General features: G+C 45.1%; 1 protein-coding gene across 4 annotated transcripts in view; it reads right to left on the bottom strand.

Annotated features, from left to right (window-relative positions):
• Nucleotides 1-22,750, bottom strand: part of LOC149858996 (ATP-binding cassette sub-family C member 3-like) — a 345,108-nt gene that overhangs the window by 110,424 nt on the left and 211,934 nt on the right. For 2 of the 4 annotated variants that reach the window (XM_090061602.1, XM_090061604.1), the window contains exons 21-28: nucleotides 20,715-20,841; nucleotides 17,430-17,555; nucleotides 16,701-16,790; nucleotides 15,788-15,980; nucleotides 12,900-12,950; nucleotides 6,247-6,398; nucleotides 2,643-2,752; nucleotides 1,183-1,316 (exon numbers count right to left, since the gene is read on the bottom strand). In XM_090061602.1, the coding sequence (XP_089917728.1) occupies nucleotides 1,183-1,316; nucleotides 2,643-2,752; nucleotides 6,247-6,398; nucleotides 12,900-12,950; nucleotides 15,788-15,980; nucleotides 16,701-16,790; nucleotides 17,430-17,555; nucleotides 20,715-20,841 (983 nt within the window). Of the gene's footprint in view, nucleotides 1-1,182; nucleotides 1,317-2,642; nucleotides 2,753-6,246; nucleotides 6,399-12,899; nucleotides 12,951-15,766; nucleotides 15,981-16,700; nucleotides 16,791-17,429; nucleotides 17,556-20,714; nucleotides 20,842-22,750 lie in introns of all 4 variants that reach the window. The other 2 variants (XM_090061603.1, XM_090061605.1) reach the window with 2 other exon arrangements.

Below are 22,750 nucleotides of genomic sequence, written 5' to 3'. Positions count from 1 at the left end.
CAGCTAAACAATTACCCAGCCAAATTCATCCCAGAGATTTCAGTGGTGTTTATACTAGGAAAAAATTGGTCCATTATGTGCGTCTCCAGTGGAGTTCTTCATTTCAGTGCTAACACGCACGTCTAGAAATATCTTCTTCCATTCTCTGACCTCTATCCTTTTCTTCCTCTAGCTACCTTTTGAGTGTTATCACTGCTTGATTTCATGTGCATTATACATACTCTTTTCTACCCCCCCCACCCAAAAAGAGTTTCCATTTGGAAACTGCATACACTCTGCCCTTTTGAAATGTACCTAAAGTGCAGAAAATTCACCCTTCTCTTGATTTTTTCTTTTCAGCCTCAGCTACATTTTATCTAAGTTCTGTTCTTTATTTTCCTCGGTTATAACTTTCATAACAGTACTTTTGCACTACAAAAATGCCCTGGTGGGTCATCCTTAAGCAGTTTTCAAACATTAGGGGTCTGAGCACTTGCAACTCATGCTGACATAATCGGGAGTCTGCGTATGCTCTCAGTTCTTTTGAAAGTTAGACCCCAGCGCAGTACTGGCCTGGGTACAGGCACCAGTTACTGTGGGGCAAAACAGAGCCGCATTTTAATGTACATTATCTGCTCCCCTGTAACTATCCACATGCTTGCTTTTACCTTGCAATAAAAGGAAGTTAAACCATGATGATACCCTTAGCCCTCAAGCCTTACAAAGATGGCTGGTGTTTTTGCCATTCTGAAGATACAGGTGGGAGCAAAGTGAATGAGACAAGTTCTCCCACCCTGTAGGGGAGAAGGTACTGCAGTAAAGGAAATTCACTTTATTAGCCATCTTGTTTCATCCAGTCAACCCCCTCATTTGTGTCCTGAAACCCCCATTTGACTCCCGGGTATTTGAGACACGCTTGATTTCACCGGCGTGCCATGTTTTTGCTTTCCTTGGCTTCCCCATCAGTTGCATTTCTAGCGAATTAGCCTCATTTTTTAGATCTAGATCTGTGCAAGCTCTTAAGAAATACATAGCCCAGCTCCTTGGCTCTTCTTTGTGTTCCTTTGTTTACAGCTTGTTGATGCCAAAAAAAGCATACTGTGATGGGGACGCACCGCACGGTTATTTCCCAACATAAAAGCATGCTACGGAGGGCATGCTGCACCTCAGATAAGACCAACTTGTGCATTGGCTCTGTCTTACCTCGAGCAATCCTTAGGACCCTCATGATCCGGATAATAGTGGGGTTAATGGGCAACGATGCATTCACCTCGATCTCTTCCAAAGTTATACCCATGATAGACAGCAGCACTATTGCCAGGTCTAATTGGTTCCATCTGAAGACAACACAAAGTCAAGCTTAACATACTAAGGGTATTGGGCAATGGGTGCCTTTTTATTTTAATTTTTTTTTTTGGTTAATTCCAGTCATTTCAGTGGTTCTGTTGCTCACAAACTCAAATGACTCCTGAAACATTTTTGAGGAGTATACAAAACAGCTGGTAGGCTAGAGAATGAACCAAATCTGAAGCCCTTGTTCACTCGCTGCAACAAACATAAAACTAATAAAACCCAAGCCCGAGCCTCATGCCCACCACAATGCAGACATCCGGCAAACACCTGCATCCTTCATTCAGACATTTCCCATACAAAGCAACTCACAAAGCTCGACGGGAGTTTTGCCCGTGTAGAACCGGTGGGATTTGACCTAGTTGTTACATCACAACCACGGGGGACCGATGGAGTGGTACCAGCATGAGATGACAGGGAAAAGCACCTCAGAAAGATTTGTGTTGGATCAGACGGAAAGGTTGATCACGACACTGATGTCAGACTAGTGACATGTAGGGGTGAAATGATTTCCCCAGGTACGTGAAAGTCTGACATGCTCTCAACAGTCATCTCGAGGAAGAAGAAAAGCGAGAGAAGAAAGGAGCAGGGAGGCAGTGTTAAATGGATAGATATCGTAATTCCCGTGCTGACAGAAACTAATGCCTAGCATTCCTCCAGGTCTGTAAATCACATCACGGGCCCTCCCCGGCGGGGGGGGAAGATCTCCTCGGATGCTAATATACAAAGAATACCAGGCTAGATATAGGCCCAGGGCTCTCACAAGGCCAACGCGTCAGCGGCACAAGTTATCTGTCAGCTTGCAAGAGGGCGCAACTGGACACGAAGCAGCAGCTTGCACCGATCTGCTCTTCAGCAGCTATGTAAGGAGAGGCCCCAGCCCTGCTTATGCTGGCACTCTCTTTTTAGCCGCCTCTCTGCTTATGAAACCCTCCCACAGGGCCTGATTCTTTTGGCACAAGTCGAAATGAGCTCCGCTGAGGTTGTTAGGGATCCGCTCGTATCAAACACGGGTGAGAAGAGAACAAGCCACTCGCCGTGAAGTTTGCACTCATTTTGCGCACCCACGGAAGCCAAATGAGTGCACCGTGCCCTCCTTCACATGCTCGCACCATTTCTCTAAATCAGGGCCTGATTCTCTGCTCGCAGAATCACACCACTGAAGCTGTGCTGGTGTTCAACTAGCGTCAGCGAGAAGAGCATCACGGTGTAAACGCACAGCTTTCACCAGCGTCTGCATCACTGCAGTTTGGGGCCATTATCTCTGGAGACCCTGCTGCTGTCACAGACCGGAAGGATTTAACCTTTGTTACCTGTCTTGAAAGAACCGGCGAAACCCAAAGGCAATTAGCTTGAACACCGACTCCAAGACAAAGATGACAGTGAAGATGTAATTGCAAATCTTCAGTGCTTCATCAAGAACCTAAAATAGAGACACAACACTGAAGTTAGATGCTAACTTGCCTGGACAGTTTTGCTGGTAGCCAACCTGCCCTTTTCCTGTTTTATGCATTAAGAAATGGAACCAAGCCGCACCTATGGCTCAGTTTGGTGTGATGGCCGTCCCGCAGAAACTTAGCTGGAAGAAATCTTTCCCCATAGGCAACTACAAACTGCAATTTTGTCTAGCCCCTGCCTAGGAAAAACAGTTTTCCCCAACACAAAGCCTGTGTGTTGCTAGAGCCCCACATGAGCCTCCACCTTGTTATCAGCAATGCAGGTTAAGGTTTGGGAAACATTTAAGGTGCATTTAGATGAGAATGACTAAGCTAGAAACAGAAGCACTTGCAGGCTTTAAGAAATGCAAATGCCTTTTCCGCCAGCTGTCTGCAGGGGGGTGAATTTGATTCACAGTGAGGGGAAGGCAGGCTAAATCACCCCTCTGCACCAGTGCAAGAGGCACAAGTTGGCTCTGAGCTTTCACGAGTTGTGTCCCAGACTACAGGATGTGCATAGTGCAGGCTATTGCATTTACTTCTCACCTAGAATTTTTGGCAAGGATGGGGAAAGTGCCAGGCAATATTAAACTGCAGTGTTTCTCCTCCCAGCTTGGGCCCTCTGGCTGTGACAGCTACAGAACAGCCGACTGCTAAGTAACATTAGGGGTAGCATTATCCCAGAGCTCAGACTGATGAAGGCAGCAGTAACAGCATCTGGCTTTTTCTTTGTAAGTAGTGTGCATCGTATTTCTCGTTGCCAATAGACGCAAGAGTAATACCTGGGTAAGGGACACTGGGGGAGGGGGGGTGTTATTATGTTGTTAAATTTGTTGATACAATGGTGAGTGAGGTGATGGTACACTGTGGTTTACTGGGAAATAATACAAGAGGTTGCCACAGAATGGACTTTTCTTCCAAGGGGCCTGTAAGGTGAGAGGTGTTGCTGCAGTGCCTGGGTTATTCGGTCTCTTCTAAAGATCAGAGAAAATGAGGGTTGGAAGGGACACTCAGGAGGTCACATCTAGTCCAACCCCCTGCTCAAAGCACGACCTTCCTCATTTATATCATTCCAGCCAAGGTTTTCCTAGCTGGGTCTTTAAAACCTTCGAGGATGGAAGGTCCACCACCTCTCTGGGTAACCTGTTCTAGTGCTTCACCACCCTCCTAGTGAGAAAGTTTTCCCTAATATCTAACCTGCATCTAATTTCCTAATATCTAAACTTCCCTTGCTGCAACTTGAAACGGTTGCTCCTTGTTCTGTCATCTGCCACCACTGAGAACAGTCCCACTCCAACCTCTTTCAAACCCCTCCTTTCAGATAGTTAAAGGCTGCTATTAAATCCCTTCTCAGTTTTCTCTTCTCCAGACTAAATAATCCCAGTTGCCTTAGCCTCTCCTCATGTACCCCAGGCCTCTAACCATTTTTGCTGCCCTCCACTGGACTCTCCCTAATTTGTCCACATCCTTTCTGCAATGGGCGGACACAGTACTCCAGATGTGGCCGCACCAGTGATGAATAGAAGGGAATAATTGATCTGCTGGCAACACTCCTACCAATGCAGCCCAGGATGCTATTAGCCTTCCTTACAAGGGCACACAGTTGGCTCATCTTGATGTCTTGCAAACTGTGACCTTGATTGGGTCTGGCCCTTGGGCACAAAAGGACTAAAGGGAAGAAACCAGGAACCTTACTTTTATACTAGGCCCCATCAGAAGGACAGATGCTTGTTACAGTGTTTGAGGCCCGCATCAATGCAGTCCTCCCAGGCCTGTCTTGGCAATCAAACTGAAGTTTAGTCTCACTGTGCTCCTGTGCAAAACTAAGCCAGTCTCTCAGCAGCAGAGAATGCCTTCGCTTCGTAGACAGTAGTTGTGATCTCTGGAGCCCGGTACTTATATGCCTATCACACCCCTCTCCCCATGCAGGCTGTGGCTTCAGGACCCAATTTTGCTCCAAATATTAATCAAAGAGAAATTGCTTCACATTGCCACTGAAATACTTCCATCTCTGGGGAAGAAAGCTGCAACTATTAAGAAGCCCATTGCAGTACTATGGAAAAGTGTAACTCTGTGCCAGGGGGAATGTGTACAGCCAGAACTGCACTGGCAGAATGTAATTAGCCAAAGCAGAATTTGGCCAAGAGCTATTTGATTAAACTGCTTAGGTCTCTGTTCACATTGCTGCACTACTTGCAAAAATTGCTGGTCATTACTCAATAGTGACATGCGCTGGATTTCAACCAGTGACCTAATGCCAAATGCCTCCATCCATATCTCATTACCAATTTCAGCATCAGTATCCTGGGGAGCTGCAATTTGAGATCTCAAGTTCTCAAGAGCACAGATCTCTTTAAATATCTCCAGGATGATAATCGCAGCGATGATCAGCCATCCAAGCAGGAAATATTCAGTTGGGCCCTGATTCAGCAAGCTATGTAAGCATATGCATAACGGGATGCAAACCCGCAGCGTTCTTCACCTCAGTGGGACCCAGGCTGGGCGTTACTACCGTACATATCGAATACTGGGGGCTTTGATACAGGATCTGACTTCCCTAAGAGGGAAAAAATGCACCTAACATATTTGTAACACAAGTACAAACATAGCTATGATGCGACTCTCATAAGTAACATACCCTAGAGTGTTTCTAATACAAGTTCCTTAGCTAACGATCTATTTTTCAGAGGAAATAACTGAATCGTGTAACACGTTTTCCTGTATTTAAAGGTGACCTGCAAGGAAAAAAGAAATTGGGCTTGTGCCTTTTATTTTCTTGGCTGCTTTATGATGGGCTGGGAGGGTATTGTTTTCTCCTTGGGGCTTGTTTTTTGTTGTTGTTGTTACATTAGACATTCAGGTTTTGTCTAGCCTCAAAGGATAATTCACCCCTATTGTGTATTGTATCCATTCATTCTGAAAGCGGCGAATAAAAATAACTACAATTTATACTGCAGAAGCGGCCATTTCCATCTCATTCTTACGCACACGGTGCTTGGCATTTCAGTACAAGTTGCTTTTATTATCAGAATCTGCCCAAGACTAAGGAGGCTGCTATATTAATACATTAACTATCTGATTGCTGGAGGTGTCAGCTAGCCCCAACTCCGGCTAACGAGTCAACAGTAATTCCAAGTGCTCGGTGCCTTTGAAAGCCAGGCCCTAGCCGTATCGGTGCCACGTAAGAGCTGGGGGCGCTGAGGGACAGAGAGATCAAACGGCCTGTCGAGGCGTCAAAACTAGGACCAGAAGCCAGCACCCTGGGCTTTCACTCCTCCGCGTTCCCACCCAGTCTGAATGGCGATGGCTTCCTGATCCAAATCAGCGCGGCGCTGACCGTGCAAGACCATCACCCAACAGCCGCGGGTCTGACAAACCACGTCAGCCCTGGGCCTGCCCGTCTTTGGTGTTCAGTGAAAGGAGAGGAAGGGCCTTTCTTGTCCTTGCAACTCTGCTCATCCGAACCCCTGTCTCCCAGTACCTTGGGCTGCTGGTAGTGCTCCATAGCCATGGTGATCACGTTGAGGCCAATCACACCCGTGATGAACAAGTCCAGGTAATGGCTCGTGCACATCTGGTGGATCAGGAGCCGGAAGCGAGAGTAATCGGAATAGTAGGGTTTACACTGCGCTTCTAAAGAGGGAAAGGCAGAGCAGGTCATGTCTCTGGGTCTCAAGTGCTAATTCACCTTCACTTTCTCAACTCCAAAATTTGATGCATTTCAGACTGATTGCAATAAGGTTTTGCATTTTTGTTTTCTGGGCAGCATATTATTGTCTTTAATACATACCAAGGCTACTATCAGTTCCACTTAAACATCTTCAACATGACATGCACAACGCTCAGCCTTTCATTATTAGGGGTGAAGTGAGCACAGCGAGCGCAATTGTAGGTTTAAAGAATGTTTTAATTGTTAGGAAATTAAAACGCTCTATTTTTTAAACTAGCTTCTTCCTCCTCCAAGTATCCAAAGAGCAAACTGAATGATCAGATATCATGGAAGGCTTGTATTAACAACGGCTTCAAAAATACGGGGACTTCAATGAATGGTCTTATTTGGAGAGGTAGTAACGAGCTTATATTATGCCCTTCGTGGTACACTGTGGACAGAACACAATTTAATACCTCAGCTGTCACAGCTCTGAAAAATATGGTTCATAAATAAAACTGATCCGTCATTTTGAATGATTAGAAAATAATGGTCCTCCGCTTATAGGAGGTTACCAAAGCATCGATTTCGCTGCTGGATTCACTTCCATGTTCAGATGCATCAGGATGACACATGCTCTTTAGACCTCGAATGTTCCAGAAGATAAACTAATTTACTCACCTAACCTCTAATGAAGAAATGCCAAGGATATAATTCAGCACAATTTCCAAGGAGGCATTATAATGCAGATTGAAGTGGAAAGGACTGTCTTGAATATGTCAGAGTATAATATTACTCTTGTAATTAGATGATCAACTGGTTATGAAAATTATTGAGCTGTGAGAATTACATGCCTTGGTATTTGGTGCTGCTGAACAAATAGAGGGTTTGATGCATTACTCCAAATAGGACTTTGCACAGAAGGAAGCCGCAGTGTAAGTATAGGTTCTGGCTGCCCCCAGGGGAAACTAATTTTAGAAGATTAAATTTTGCTGGGGACAGTGTCCGCTTTGTTGATGGCTTTGACTGCAGAGTCACTGGCTATAGATTTAAAGTCATTATGTGCTTCTTGCTTCATAACTTGTGACCTTAAAATCACAGCATTTTTTTTTTTTTTGCATTTCTTCCACAGACAGGCTTTTCCCTTGCAGCTCAGGGATGGGAGAGACAAATCATTGAGCAGTTTGTTCGTTCGGTAAGGATTTGGAACTCCCAATTTCTGCTTTAGTATCATAAAATAAAAGACAGAGTTAATTTTCACTTTCCGATCTGCAGCGTGTTGTAGGTGATCGGTACTGAAATGCAAAAGCATAATATCGAAGAAGAGGTCTATAAAATGAATTTTAATGCCGAGTCTATTGGGCGCTTACAAAAAGGCAGGCTAGTGGCTTGCTGACTCATAGGGCTTCGTCACAGATTTTAAAATCTGCATAAATCTCCATAAAGGCAAGATATCCTGATCACATTATGCTAAATTATGAGTAGCCAATTAACGAAAATGTTTGAATACAATTAAGTTAGGAACAGGACCTATTTATGAACCAAGTTCAAATTTCCAGAAAGAAACACCATCATAATTAGATCACTTATTTCTTCTGTATTTATGTCTGATTCTCATTCAAAAAAGGAAAATGTTAATGCTTCTTCCCTTGCTTGCAGTGGCTTTACTTATGAATAATGTTTCAAATATATTATGAATAATAGGGATTCAAATGTTTCAGCTTTGATTGGCAGGCGATTCCAAATCCTACAGAATAGCACTGAAGCTGTTAGACTATAGCAGGGATTTACAGAGAGATTGTAAAATGTCACCTGTGCAGGAGATGTTGCACCAGGATTAGTTACGGCATGACCTTATAATCAGGGTTGCTAGTTGTCCATATATTTGCAAATCGGTTCCTTTTTACCTTTTTGGAGAACGTGCCCCTCCGCTTCCACAAAGTCAAATGCTTTTCCTGACTGAATTTGAAAGTTGGCGTCACAGGCACATCTTTTACATTAGTAATTTGCTGGCAGTAAATAGTTTATCCTCTGCCAGTAACTTTATTAATAGGAGTTTTGTCAACCCAGTTTATGAATCATACCACCTCTAGTTCTTCCAGTCTGAACATGCTGGTCATGCATATTAGTGGAATACAGTTATTACCTTGAAATGAACCACAAACAAAAATACCATGCTGCCTGTGGGCTACAAATTAATAGCTACTGTATCTAGGTAGGCAGGGAGCTTTTTGAACAGAGGCGTTGCTTTTCTTGCTGATGATATAAATTAGCCGTGTTTAAGATCATTTATACAGACTGGCGTATGCATATGTCATTGGCCATATGTAATTATCCAGGCGTAAAGTCCGTGCCGCCTATCAAACAGCATTGTTCATATTTATTGCAGTAAAGAGCTAAACAATACCAACACCTTGGGAAATACAGACATCTGTTCAACTCCAGGTGGTGAACCTCACAACTAACACAACACCACATTACTGTACTGTTACAATACACTGTGTCAAGAACAACAAGAGCTCCAGATTAGTCTAGGTTATTATTGAAAAAGGTTAACCAGCTTCCTGACCCACACAGAATTAAAGGGGGGAGAAAAAGAAAAGAAATGGAAGAAGGAGAATGTAAGAGAATGGGGAGATGCAGCAAAAGCCTATGACAAAACATCTAGCAGGTAAAACAGGGTCTAAATCAAGCTGCTTCACTGTGGGAAAAGAGAAGGAAGAGACAAATATTTTGAAACGGTTAAATTGGAAAAAAAACCCCCAAACCCAACAAGCACCCTGGGGGCTGGGCAGCTGACTCTGAGCCTAGGGAGGTGGGTAATCCTACGACAGGTTGAGAGCTGGCATCAGAGTTCCTTTTTTTTTTTTCTTTTATACTAGGAAACAGTGCTCTCACTTCACTTGTCATGGCCATGGGGATTTAGGTGCCCAACCCTTGTTTTAGTTGACCATATGCATTGGCCCCTCACTCCGTGCAGTGTCATGAACAGGGGTCCCCATACCACTGTACGTGCCATGCAGTGGGGTCATATTGGCACATGAACCCCTCAACAAGAGCCTGGAAGTGGAGCACAGAAGACAAACAGGTGCAGGTTCAAGAGGGCCCTCGTTATACGTTACTGTGGGAGCGTGGTTTCCCTCGGAAAAGTAACTTGGTAAAAATGGCATTAAAGGACGCTGGGTTTATTGCCGAGCAGGGGTGCGGGCAAACAAGCACGTACACTCAGCCTGGCATCTGCAAGCCGCATGCCGCTCTTTCCGCCGGCCACGAAAATGGCCCGGTTAGAATTTAGCAAAGAATCCTGCTCGTGGTGCGGCAGCCAGAATACAACCAAAGCCCCCGACTACTAGTCGCATTGCTCTGTGGGAGTAGGTGGCTACAAAATGTATTCGGGCGCTGGAGGGAGAAGGCATTCGTCCAAACGCTGCCATTTTTCCATAGTCACTTTTCGGAGAAGGACTGCACTGGGCGACGCAGCCAGCGGTAGGTGGAATTCACAAGAGAAGCAAGAATTCCAGCGGGACCCCCGGTCTATGGCAGGAGGATGCATTTCTTAGGGACAGAGGAGTATAGATTGGGGCCTGGACACCTGGGGGGGGAAAAAAAAGCTTTGAGCCAAATCAGCAGCTGGATTTACAAACTGCGTGAAGACTGTTACTCGGTTAAAAATATTTTGCACTGAAGGAACGTCTACATCTGAACACATTGCTTTGTTCGCCTTTTAGGGCACTGGCTGGCACTTTTTAAGCAAAATGGCAAGTGATACGTTATTCCCACTGAGAAGTTTCAGCTGTGATCGGACGGAGGTGCAAAATAAATCTCAACTCAACACTGAGAAACAGCACAGGCACACAATACTCCATCTCATCTTCACATAAAAGTACAGGAAGCCCTTTGTAAAATGCAAAGACACACAGAAGTTCTCGGTTCTCAAATTCAGATTTCTCATCAAGCTCCCGCAGGTTTGCATCAATATTGATTCCCTAGCACCACACCTGGTTAGGCTCTGAAAGGCATCTTTCTATCCTTTCATTCTGATGGCTGCAGAGCAGCATGGCATATTCAATAATGCTGGTTCCAAATAAAAGACGACAAAAGGAAACACAAAGCACAGGTCTGACAATCACACACTTTTAAAGGCAAACTGTATGGCTCTTTCTGAGTCTGCATTGGACAATGGCTGGTTTTGGAATGAGATCAGTGCATTAAAAAAAACAAATAAAAATGTCTTAGATATAGCTGCGGGTAACCAGAAGAGGAGTCGGATGCAGTGAAGATGCTTAAAACCAAAAAGAAAACCAAAAAGAAAAGGTCACCAAAGAACTCGACTCCCTTATTCCTCCCTCAGGCAGTGGCATCCAATCGAGGCGTGGAGGAGGGGTTTGCTAATGATAACTGGGAGGATGGATGCAAGGAAATAAAACTACAAAAAACAGCAAGGCTAAGGAGATTCAGGATTCAGTAAAGCATGTTGGGGCTCTCTCAGCCGGGACTTCCTCAAAACCTCTGCTTACCTAAAATGCCTGAACTGTTTCTCTGCAATGAATGAAAGGCCAGTGGGCTTCCTCTTGCACACTGTACTCCAGCAACACTCCCTCTCACTTCCCACGGGAGGTTTGCCTGCCTGACTGAGCGCAGCGGGGTGAGGACTCACCGTTTCAAGCGGTGAGGAACATTATGGGCACAGTTACGCAAATGCACCATTTCCACTGAAACTATCAATACGGTTATTTCACCCTTAACAAACCTTGACTTAGGCTAAAAGTCTTCCTTACAGTATGATTCAAGCAAAATAACTTGCCAGATCAAAGCTTATTCTGCAAATGAAACAAATAGGAGGAAAAGACTTGCAGCCCAAAAGCACTGTTCTGGTGAACGAATGAGTGAATGGATGAATGGATGGGGGGGTGTGAATAAGCACACGGGTTCGGGTGTGACTAGGTCCTCAGCTATCGGAGCAGAAGCTTGCCCTTTCTTTCCTGGCGAAGGTGCATTTTTTTTTTGTTTCACTGGATCGAAAAGAGCAGCCTGATGTATTAGGAGGTGTCAACTGTACAAGAGAAACTTAACAATTCTACTGAAGACAAGGCTGCGAAGGTGAACAGAGCTAAGTGGAAGTCAGGAAAACAGTTTCAAAAGCATTTTTTTTTCATTTAAATGCGAGCTTTTGGCAATAGATTTCAACAACATTTGGAAAAAAAAAAAAGACGACTAGCCATAGTGGGGAAGTGTAGCGAGGGAAAAGGGACTACCTTCACATGGGGGTCTCTGCTCCCAATGGAGTCAACGGACAACCTTCCCCTGATTCCCTAGGGCCTCGCATCTAGTCTGCATAGCAATGACAGCTTGGCGGCACTTGTTCTGACTGCCTTGTTGACAGGGATGTCAAGCCCTCCTTGCCAAAACATGCTCAGACCAATCTGAGGGCCATCTATGAGGCCATTTAATGGGAGGTGCCGGTGTACACAGCATCAAGTTGAGTAAGTCACCTCCACATAAGCTACTTCCTAAAGCTGTGCTGGATGGAGGGGAAGGTTTTGGAGCCCCATCAGGGAATATGCACATCTTCTCAAGGGACCACTGGCGTTCACACAGAGCACTCAGCCAGTCTGAAAACCCTTGTACCCTCCACAGGCGACTCAGAGCACGATGGTAATAATCCCTTCATCTTATCCATCTGGCCCTGGTGGAGCTGGGCATTAGGGGGTTCTTGGGAGCTAACCACATGGACCCTAAGTTCCCCCTAAAGTGGGGGTGGGCAATTATTTTGGGCAGAGGGCCGCTTACTGAGTTTTGGCAAGCCCTCAAGGGCTGCTTGACAGGCAGCCAGGGGCAGACGCATATTAATTTTCTAAATGTTTTAGAGGCCCTGCGGGCTGGACAGAATGGGCTGGTGGGCTGCATCTGGCTCACTGGCTGCATTTTGCCCACCCCTGCCCTAAAGTTTTGCACTACTACTTTGCATGGGAATCTCATCCTGATTTAACTGCTCTGGCTTCTTCAAGCTAGATGCCATAAAGCTGAGGCTGGAGAAATACCCTACTCTTGCTGAAACCTGGGACTTGTAGAGGCACTGCTGCTGAATCCCCAGGAAATCCCAAAGTTTCTGGTCAGGAAGTTAGCATGGACCCTATTCAAAATCCAGTCGTTATTCTCCAAAATTTCAAAAAAAAAAGAAAACAAAAACAAACAAAGAAGGGAAAAAAGAAAGGCTGACAGTGCTGTAATGAAAATCAGAAAAATGACAAAAAATAGAGGGGGGGGGGAAATATGATGAAGGTGCAAATTAAGGATTTGCAAGTGTTGGTCCCGAGTCAGGCCAGGAGACCTGCCAGCTCAAAAGATATACGTGTGCCATGAAGTGAGCAAACAAGACTTCCACCACACACAGTTTAGTGGGATGCCTCACAGCAGCATTGGCCAGCCGTTAGTTACACAGCACCGCCATTCAAGTGAGACGCGACGTTAAGACTTCCCAGTACCTTGCACTGCACTGGCTGAGCTCTCCATTATTACATCATCCAGCATTAGATCTAAAAGAATGAAATGATATTAATCATCCGGCAGGACACGCAACAAGATTTTCATTCCCCTTCCGCAGTTTCTACATTTCTCGCTTCCACTAGTCAGCTCGGCGCCGGTTCTGGCGCGGGCACGCCTTGCAACGTATGGTCCTGGCTATCCTTCCGGGCGCTAGAGTCGGGTATTCGATCTCCACCCATGCCAAACCAGTGGGATTAAATGGAGAGCCAGAAGCTCTTCCAGTTTATACCAGTGCAACCCCAGTGGGAATCAGTAAGATTGCATTGATTTAAATGACAGGAGTTTTCCGTGGGTGAAATTCACCCTAGCACAAGGCCTGTGCACCTCTTGGCCCCCAAAACTGGGTTTGAGTGAGCTGTAGGATTTCACCCTGGCAGAGCGCTGCCCATGTTACTCAGATGGATGCCGTATTTGCCTTGTAATCACTATGTTATTAGGCCCCCATGGCTTTGAGAAGAAGTGCAGGTACTAGTATGTAAATAGACTCTGATTAAAAATGGTCACATGGTCAGTTAAGCACCCATGGCTGCCTAGGGAAAAAAAAAATCATAAATCACATTTGGCACTTGGTGACTGGCTGCCACAGAATTTCCCTCCTGCAGGGAACAGCAGACTTGAGGCCTTAATCTGGAAATGGTGGGCTGGTTACAATCGCATAATTAAATGCAAGGCAACGACAGCTATTTGTCATCAAGTGCAAAAGCCAATCGAAAAACCACATTTTTTTTTGAGCGGGAATTGAGAAAAATCTCGGTTCCAAAAGGCTTTGGAGGGGCTTGTGTCTTTCTCCAACAAAGCCTCGCTGAGTGTTTGGTATTCAGCAATGTTCGGTTCCTCCCTGGTTTATTGCCTCTTTAATTAACACTTGACAGAGCTGAATGCAAGAGCCACATGTCTAATGATATCTTGGGATTCTCTCCCACCAGGAAAGTGCCCATCCTCATGTCTTCTACCCATTTGGTTTCTTTTAGTATTATAAATAAGATTATTAATGATCTCAACTTTCCTTTTGGCCTAAGGAAATTTTAAAACATATGGTTTCCAAGACCATTTTTAATCAGGGACATTTGCATGCAACATGTAACTGCATTTTCCAAAGAATCTGAATCAGTCAGTAATTGTGTTTGGGAACTCGAACCAACCTAAGCTGCTTTCTAGGCAAATTATTTGGAGGAATATTAGCCTCCACCGCATCAGCTGCACCCCATTTATTTGAGGTTCAGCAGTAAAGTGCACGGGTATGGGTCTTACTAAACAGGCCTCCACCGTGACGGTAACTCCATAGTACTGACAATCTTGTAAGACTTAGGAAGGATTCGAGGCAATGTCTCTCCTTTGGTAGACCCAATGGTCTGAGCAGGAATTATGGATCCCATAATGCGCCCACAATGTTCCCTCCCTAGGCCCAGCTCCTGCAGTGAAATCAATGCAGACACGGGAATGGGACTGTACCCAGGCAGCTCTGACTGTAAGGCTGGGGTCTTGGCCTTACTTTGGGAAGGCACCGCGCATGGGAAAACACGAGTGCACTTCGTGTGTCAAGTCCTACTAACTTCAGGGGGGATCAAGTATATGCTTTAATGTGCTAAAGTGCGGGGCTGAAAAGGGATGGATCTGCATGCTCAAGTGCTTTCTAATTGGAGGCTTCAGTCAGCTGCACGTTTGTGCTGCGGTCATATACTTAACCTCATCACACCATTTATAAACCATTCAGACTGTTAAAAGAAAGAAAAGCAAACACTTAATATTACTGGCTTTCAGAACAGGCACCCAATCAGAGACAGACGCTTCAACAGTACTGATGTCTGCCCAAGATAGAGAAGAAATGTGAAAAGAGAAATGGAGACTAGGGGCAAGGAGACTGAATGACAAGGGTAAGAGGAGTGAGACCATGAAGAACACAGGTATTTGAAAAGGTTCAACCAGAATAGAAAGCATGCAAGATGGGGAAGAGTACCTCTGACCTGTGACCTCTGACCTGAATGGCATTACCTGCTTTTTCAACCAAACAAAAACTCAAGTAAAAGGAAAAAGATCAGTCTTTTGAGATTTGTGACAGCGTGCATAGGCCTCATTTGCTCTCATCAATATAGCAAAACTAGGGCTTAAAATGTTTTAAGACAGCTGCAAGTTTCTGCGTCAAGCTCTGTTATTTGATTCAATTCACATCAATGATGTTTTGTCGGGTTAATTTATCTTCTTGAACTTTTGGGGTTGTTTTTTTTTTAAATCTGTATTTCTCAAGCAAGTGCAATACTATGTACCTATAAGGGGTTCTTTTTTTTTTTTTTTTTTTTAAGCGTTTCTAGAATGGGACAGCTCCGTTACTTTATTACATCCTTGAATAGCACTGGCGCTACTTTGCCAATAAATAAACCTACTTGATAAATGGGACAGGTAACGTCGCTCTGGCATTACAAGGCTGTAATAAACCAAATAGTGAATCCAGTTATCAGCAACAGTGCTCGAGACTTGGAAGATTGATGGCACGGTCTGGCACTGTTGATCTTTGCAGCTGTCACTATTTGTGTAGTACTAAGCCTCGGCTATCGAAGAAGCTATGGATCTGCTTTATTTCTTAAATAACCTCCTGCAGAAAGGTTGTTGCAAATCATGCAGCCACTAAAAAAAAAAAAAAAGTTTCCAGGGCTCCTTGCTCAGCCTACAATGGCACTATTTCCTTCATGCAGATTTTGTAGCTGGACATGCTTTTGGGGGGAGAATGATCACCGGATGCTAGGCAGGGAGATAGGGAATTGAGTCAAAGGTCAAGCAGGACTCAGAAAGATGTGGAAAGACTACCGACCAGCCATCTGTTTCTCCTTACTCCTTCTCTTTTTCTCCAGCCGGCGAAGCCTCTTTTCCTCGCGTCTCTTGGCTTCTTCCTCCTCCTGATGCTGCCGACACTTGTGAAAGTTCTCCACCACGACACCCACGAACATATTGAGGACGAAGAAAGCCACAATCAGCAGGAAGGAGATGAAGTAGAGGAGCATCCAAGGGTTATAGTTCATGACCGGCTACAGGATTGAGCGAGGGAGAGAAAGGGAGAGAAGGGGAGAGGGAGAGAGAGAGAGAGAAATGCCCATGGAATCACGATGAGCAGAGGATAGACAAACCAGAGTGGGTAGTTGGAGTAGTAAGGCCTGCTTTTTCAAAGTGGGTAGAAAATAAGATGCTCTACAGGCCCAAAAGGGACTGCCTGCCCATCAGAGCCCTTCCTTCACAAAGTTCAAACTGGGCACCCAAAAAATAACTAGTCACTGGACTACTGGAATCTCATAAACTAGTCTGACCAAGGAACGGGCCAGCAGCATCCTATACAACTGTCTCAATCATACTACCCTGCACATACCCAAAGCAGTGCTTTTCTCTTGAGGTGCTCAAGAAGCAGCTGGGCTCGCAACACCTCCCCCTCCAATCAGTTTGGTATTGCTCCCTGTGTTATAGCTCTGGAGAACACGACTGCAAGCACAGCCTGTGGGTGCAAAGACCTATTTGCAGTTCTTTCATGGCAGGGTTTCGCCCTGAAGTATGGTTAGTAGATGGGCTCAAATTTATTTCACTCCTTGCCATGCATTCTCTATGATACAAATGAAAAAATGATGGTAAAAATGAAATCTAGACCCAAACTGCACTGTGGTCATGGCTTTCGAAGACTACCAACTTGGGAAAACAAAGGGCGTCCTGTGGCCTCTTCAGGAATTTATTTTTAACAGCAGTTAACTGAGAAAATATACCTGCTGGTCAACTCCAACAGCATCTAGGCCATCGTACATGATGTCCACCCACCCGTCTTTGGAGGCCAGAACAAACAGAGACATCAGGGCCTATAAATGCAAGGAGAAAAGTTAGGTGCAGTGGGAAAAATGCAGAGCAGATACTTTCTCTTTACCTGTAACATTTTCTTTCTCCTTCCCTATTTTAAGAGTCACATCACCTTGCCAAAACCAGGAAACTTTGATGTTCAAGGTTTCCTGGCAGCAAAAACTATGAATGTCAGATCCTGGTCTAGGAACAAGGGCTAATTTGAAAACCACAAAGCCAGGCACAAAGGCAGCTTCATTCACCCCCCCTGGGTTTCCACTGCTCACTACTAATTAGTCCCTACCATGCTGCTAAATTAAGGATGTGTTCCAGTGGCTGTTGTAAATGGATGAGATGTTAGGTGGCACTGAGTACAGAGCGTCCAGCCACATTAGACAAGTGCTACTGCTGGATACATTGAGTTTGTTATGTAGCAGTGAAGCAATTAGATGCTCCATGAAGCCGCACATGCTTGTTTGATTCCAAAAGGAACTGCATGCACACGGCAACTGGGATTTACAAATGCAGGATGTGTTTGTGCGAACTGGATATTTATAGTGGCTGCTAAATTCTCTGCAAGAAAATCCTGTGGGAAATTATACATAGGTTTTTAAATCAAGGAGGCAAAGGAGCAAAGAAGCAGATTACCATTCCATTAATACCTGGCCGAGATTATCAAAATTATACTTGTGCCGGACCCATTTGTAGCTGGCTTCTGCGCAGTCCGATTTGTTTGTAATGTTTCTGGTATCCTCCCCCTGGCAGACAAAAAACTTCCCTTTGAAAAGCTGCAAAACAAACAAAGAATAAGAGGAAACAGGAGGCCCCACAACGCCCTTGGGGAACAGACATTTCTCTTGGGACACTCTGCGCAGCCCACATGGATCGGACCAAGAACAAAAGGCAAAAGCCTTGTGATCTTGGGGCACCTGAGGCAAGAAACGTGCACAACCACATTGGCAATGTAGTTCAAAAGTATTGAAGGAGAAGCAGCTTGAACGCCTGGTCTAATTGAATTTTCGGTACCTAACTTAGAGGCTTCCCTGCACAGTTGTGTGGGTCGGTGCGCTGGGATCCAGAGCCTTTTCCTTCTAGGTCACTGGTCCCAATCCAGCTGCCCTGGCTAACAGCTAACATCATGCCGCGACTGTCTAGTAGTTTCTGAGAAAGGAGTGTGGCGTCCTTCAGCTAGCGCCGTCTGCCACAAGAGATGATGTCTGGCTCTTGTCCTCATAGGTCAGAGTAGGAAATGGTGGAGGGCTAGCTTCCCTGCTGCTGTGATGGACCTGTTTGGTGGATCAGTGAGACTTTTGCCTTTGGGACTGTCAATCCAGCAGCTTTTGGTGGCTGCGTGCTGCTCTCCATCAATCATTAGACAGCGCTGGAAGTGCAATCTGTAGAGGAGCCTCTGCTAATAGTCCCTTTTGCAGAGCTAACGAATTGGATCCCATTGTTCCTGGGTGCTTGATCCTGATCTCGCTTCTTCTGGCAAAAAGCCATGGGCTCCCAAGCAATTACTCCCAATTTACACTGGCGAGGGAAGCATCAGGCCCCCAAGTGCTTAATTCTAGACTTGTCACTTTGTGCACAGCAGAACAAAAACCAGCAGTGCATGATTACTGCTTGGGACTTGGTGATTGATGGTAGTCGAATGGCTGGCATTGGAGGCTGTGAGACATAAAGGAAAGTCTGTTCTGCTGAGTGACAGAAACTATTGACATTAACTCTCACTGCTTTCTTGTGGCAGGGCACCCTGTTCTCCAGGCTCTTTAAACACAATCTGGATAGCTGAAGAGAGATGCCGACCCTTTATGCTCTGTGGTTCTAGTCCAGCCGTGGAGGAAAAGCAAAAGCAGCAGCAGCATGCTTGTCACTAGAAGGACAGGGATGCTGCTTCTCAGAGCTAATAAGCCTCTCCTATAAGCACAAAATGTTTATATCTGGGAAGCCTAAGTATCCCCACAGTCTGCCTTCTATAGAGATAGATTTTCTAAATTAAGTAGGAAGGTGAACACTGCTTTTAATATATTGCCCATGAATATAATATCTTCATAAGCAGGGTCATAATACTATTCAGATGGGCACAGTTACACAGCTACAAACTGGATTCAAAACTGAAAGGGCCCAATTTGCAAAACTGCTGAGCACTGGCTGTTCCCACTAAGTTCAATTAGAGTTGCAAATTCTCAGCACTTGTGCAAATCAGAGGTGCCAGGTTTTACCAATTATCCCATTCCTACCCTTGGTAAATAAGTGACCACCCGCATGCTACCATACACCTTGTCATAATGTACAGTCATATAATTACAACAGTGTTGGTGCCCAGTGGGAATCACATAGCAATAGGGTTCAGGAGATCTGGGTTTGATTCCAGGCTCTTGCAAGTAGCTCCTGTGTGATCTTAGACAAATCACTTCAGTTCCCAGTGTTTCTGTTTCTCCTCCCAGGGTTTGTTTGGTCTCATCTATGTCAGCTATAAGCTGTTGGAGCAGGGCCTGTGTATTATTATGCATATGAACAGTGTCTAGTGCAGTGAAGTCCCATTCTCAGCTGGTGTCTCTAGGCAGCAGAGTACTGAATTAAATAAACAGTCTTTTTTAAGAAAGCCACCATTGTATAATAGATGACTGGGCCCTAATAACATAAGCTCAGAACCACAGTTTTGATCTCCATTTTCTATTTACGTAGGGAAAAAAAACCCCACACCGTGATGATGCAGAGTAATCCACAGGTTGTTTCCTTTTCCATAAGTTATGGCTTTAATCTTGCAGATCTTTGGTACGCAGACCTTGCACGGATGTCACTGGGATTTCAGTCCCCTGCAGGATCAGTCCTAATGCTTCTATCTAGTGCTGGAAATGTTTCAATAACTGTGACAACGTATTGTGAGACGGGCAGAGCCATTGGGGAAAAAATGATCACAATTAATGGAAAGGAAATTCAAAGAGCTCAGTGCAAGTGTTGTCATCATAAATCCTGATATTATTTTGTTTTATGGGATATGCTTACTTTTATGGTCCAGTTTAGTGTAATAGATAGATGCTGTTATACTGCAGGGCTAAGCCAGTCTCGTTCCTGAAATGGTTATGGTGGGGGTGGTATTTCCTCTATTTCAAACACTACGTTTTTAAAATTATTTAAATAACACAGTCATATAACACTGTTATGTCCTACTATGAGCCAATTTCTAAACTGGCTTGGACAAATCAAAAAAAGGTGGTGTTTACGCTGAAATATTCAACAAATGGGATTTCTTCCTTTCAGCTGATTAGCGAGCTATTATTACAAAATGAGAAGTATGGGGGTGTCACTGATCAGATCCTGGTGGTGCCCTTCCGTCAATTCCTTTAATCGGTAAAGGTTTTGGTAGGTGGTTCCTAGGGGAGGAAGCGCGGCCATGCCTAGATTAATGTAGTAGCCAGCACTGGGGTCATTCACAAAGCCATGGAAAAATGTTGCCCTGCTGCTTGCATGTTGGACGCACAGTTATACCAGCCTTTGGGTCCCTGTCATCCTCACAAATTAGATAGATAGCAGATTGGAAACTATGCAGAAGTTATGGATTCAAAAAAGGGATGTGCATCTTCAGAGGCAGAGAGAAACTTGGACAGATCCGGGAAGAGGCAGAACCCCTCCACACTCACTGCCACTCCAGGTAGAACAAGAGGTGCACATGTGTGGAGCGTCGTGTTTGGGACTTGAGCATTTTTCACTGTGGGTCGGACAGGGCTGCAACAATATCTCACCATGGACAAGGCTGTAATGATGCGAGATTTGCACTTTTCAAGACATTTCAGTCACAGAAATGACCTCAGTGACATCTCCCATTTAGTTGGCCCCTGGAAACTCCTCCAGTGCATTTTGGTGCAAGATATTCATTGTTTTGGGGGAGTTTGCCACTGTTTCTGGCTTTTCGTGAACAGCACAGAGTCCTGTAGGAAACCCACCTGGACTCCTAAGATCCCAAAGATGATGAAGAAGGCACAGCAGATGACCACAATGTTCCCAATGGGTTTAAGGGACGACATCAGAGTTTCCACCACGAGCTTCAGTCCTTGCGCACGACTAATGACCCTTGGGGGGCAAATGGATAGAAAAGCCAGTTAACCCCATCTTTGGAAAGCTCACCTGAAACCTTCCATGTGACACAAGGCACAGAAGTAAAAGCACAAGAAGAACAGCTGTTTCAAATGAGTGGCCCAAACCCAAGAAGTACAAGCAGCTATGGAAGAGGAGACCCCTCAGAGAGGCTGGAGGAACTTGTATATGGAGAGAGCAAGAAGCTAGTCATGTACTTACAGCCAGCTCCAAACCTGCTTAAATCCACATAAAGGCTCCCAGTAACTACAGCGGGCTTTGGGTCAGAGCCACAGAAAGGAAAATCAAGAGGCGTCCCCCTGCTTCTTTCTAGCACCGAGTTACATACACCAAACCTGCCCTTGTGAATCACCAAAAGGAAGGCAGATCTAATTTTAGTAACTTCTGCCTGTATAGCACCCTCCCCTCCACCCTGCCCGAGCAAGTCTTTTGTTTCCTACCTGACCATTTTGCAAAGCTCTCAGTTCTTGCATTTTCTTACAAACAGATTTGGCACCAGATTCCAATCCCAGGCATCAGCTGTGGTCCCGCTGGCCTCTTCACTGATGCCAGAAGAGGAAATGATTGTTTTAATCTAACCTGCTGTCACTGCCTGATCCATTTCCTAATCTCCATCTTCTATCTAGCACATAGGCAGTTAGGATATAATTTCCAGCCAGTCCCTCAAGCTTTACTGCCTTCTATTTATCTATAACCCTAACCATAGTTTTCAACCTGTGGTCCGCAGACTGTTTCTAAGAGGTCCACGAAAGATGATTATGATGAATCAGAAGCCTAGTTTTTCATGTAAACGGCCATACTTAAATTCAAAGAGGTCCACACCTCCACTTCTTGTTTCCAAGGGGGTCCACAAGTGAAAAAAGGTGGAAAACCACTGGTCTGTAATTAAACAAGTCACCTCAGCTCCAGTCCAGATCCCACCTCTCTTTTAAGCCAGCTTTAGTTTTAGGCCATCCACGAATGTACATACTTCCGTATGCAGTATGAACCAAGGGATGCGAGTATCAGGTTAGGTGCCAGATTTTTCTGAGCTTTAATCCTGGCTTCAACAAGACATGATCTCCCTACCTTTGTCTCCATCTGTGAAATGAGGATAGCAACATTTATAACTGCCTAGTGCACAGGGGTGCTGGGAGGACTGACGAATGCCTGTGTCATCTTGAAGGGCTGTGACCCATGGCTAGGTCTGAACAGGACTGGCCCTAGCATGGACTCCCCAGCTGCTCCGCTTCCTACCTCTGTCATTTTAGACCCATTCCACCCTATTCTGTGACAGCACATATTCAATCATTCCTGTTGTCTAGCCCAGAGTTTCACTAGCCGGGCAATAATCAATTAGCTTTATAATGAGAGAACCTCTCTAGCACTGCGCAGGATTTCATAACTGTAGATTAGATTATTCTGTAGGGTGGGGGCTGGCTGAAGGAGGGGTGGGAATGGGTGGGGGGGTGGTGAATACACAAGCAATCAATAGCCAGACAGAAACAGGCAGGAAAAACCACTGCTGAGGATGGATTTGTGCCACTTCATTGAGGACCTTAGTTCAAGGACTGTTATGCACATTATAAAAACCACTGAGTCATTTGGGGTCAGACTGACCACAGTATTCAGCACCTAAAGATGCCTAGTGGAATATAAAGTAGCACCCTAACAGGTTAGGTGCTTAATTCCCATTGAAATCAATGGGTGCTAGATATTGGGATCCTACGACCCCAGCTGACTTCCTGCCCCTAGGGCAGGGGGCTGGACTCGATGATCTTCCGAGGTCCCTTCCAGCCCGAGTGTCTATGAAATCTATGAAATCTGATTCACTTTGTAAATTGAGTCCTTAGCGCCAAGCAGCTGGCATGGATGCTGCAAAGTGTGCACACACCAAGTGATGCCA

This window comes from Crocodylus siamensis, chromosome 8, assembly GCF_052110815.1.
Source record: "Crocodylus siamensis isolate JL-2025a chromosome 8, ASM5211081v1, whole genome shotgun sequence".
NCBI classification, from domain to species: domain Eukaryota; kingdom Metazoa; phylum Chordata; order Crocodylia; family Crocodylidae; genus Crocodylus; species Crocodylus siamensis.
The sequence above is the reverse complement of the archived record's forward strand: the minus strand, read 5'-3'. Positions and strand labels throughout refer to the sequence as shown.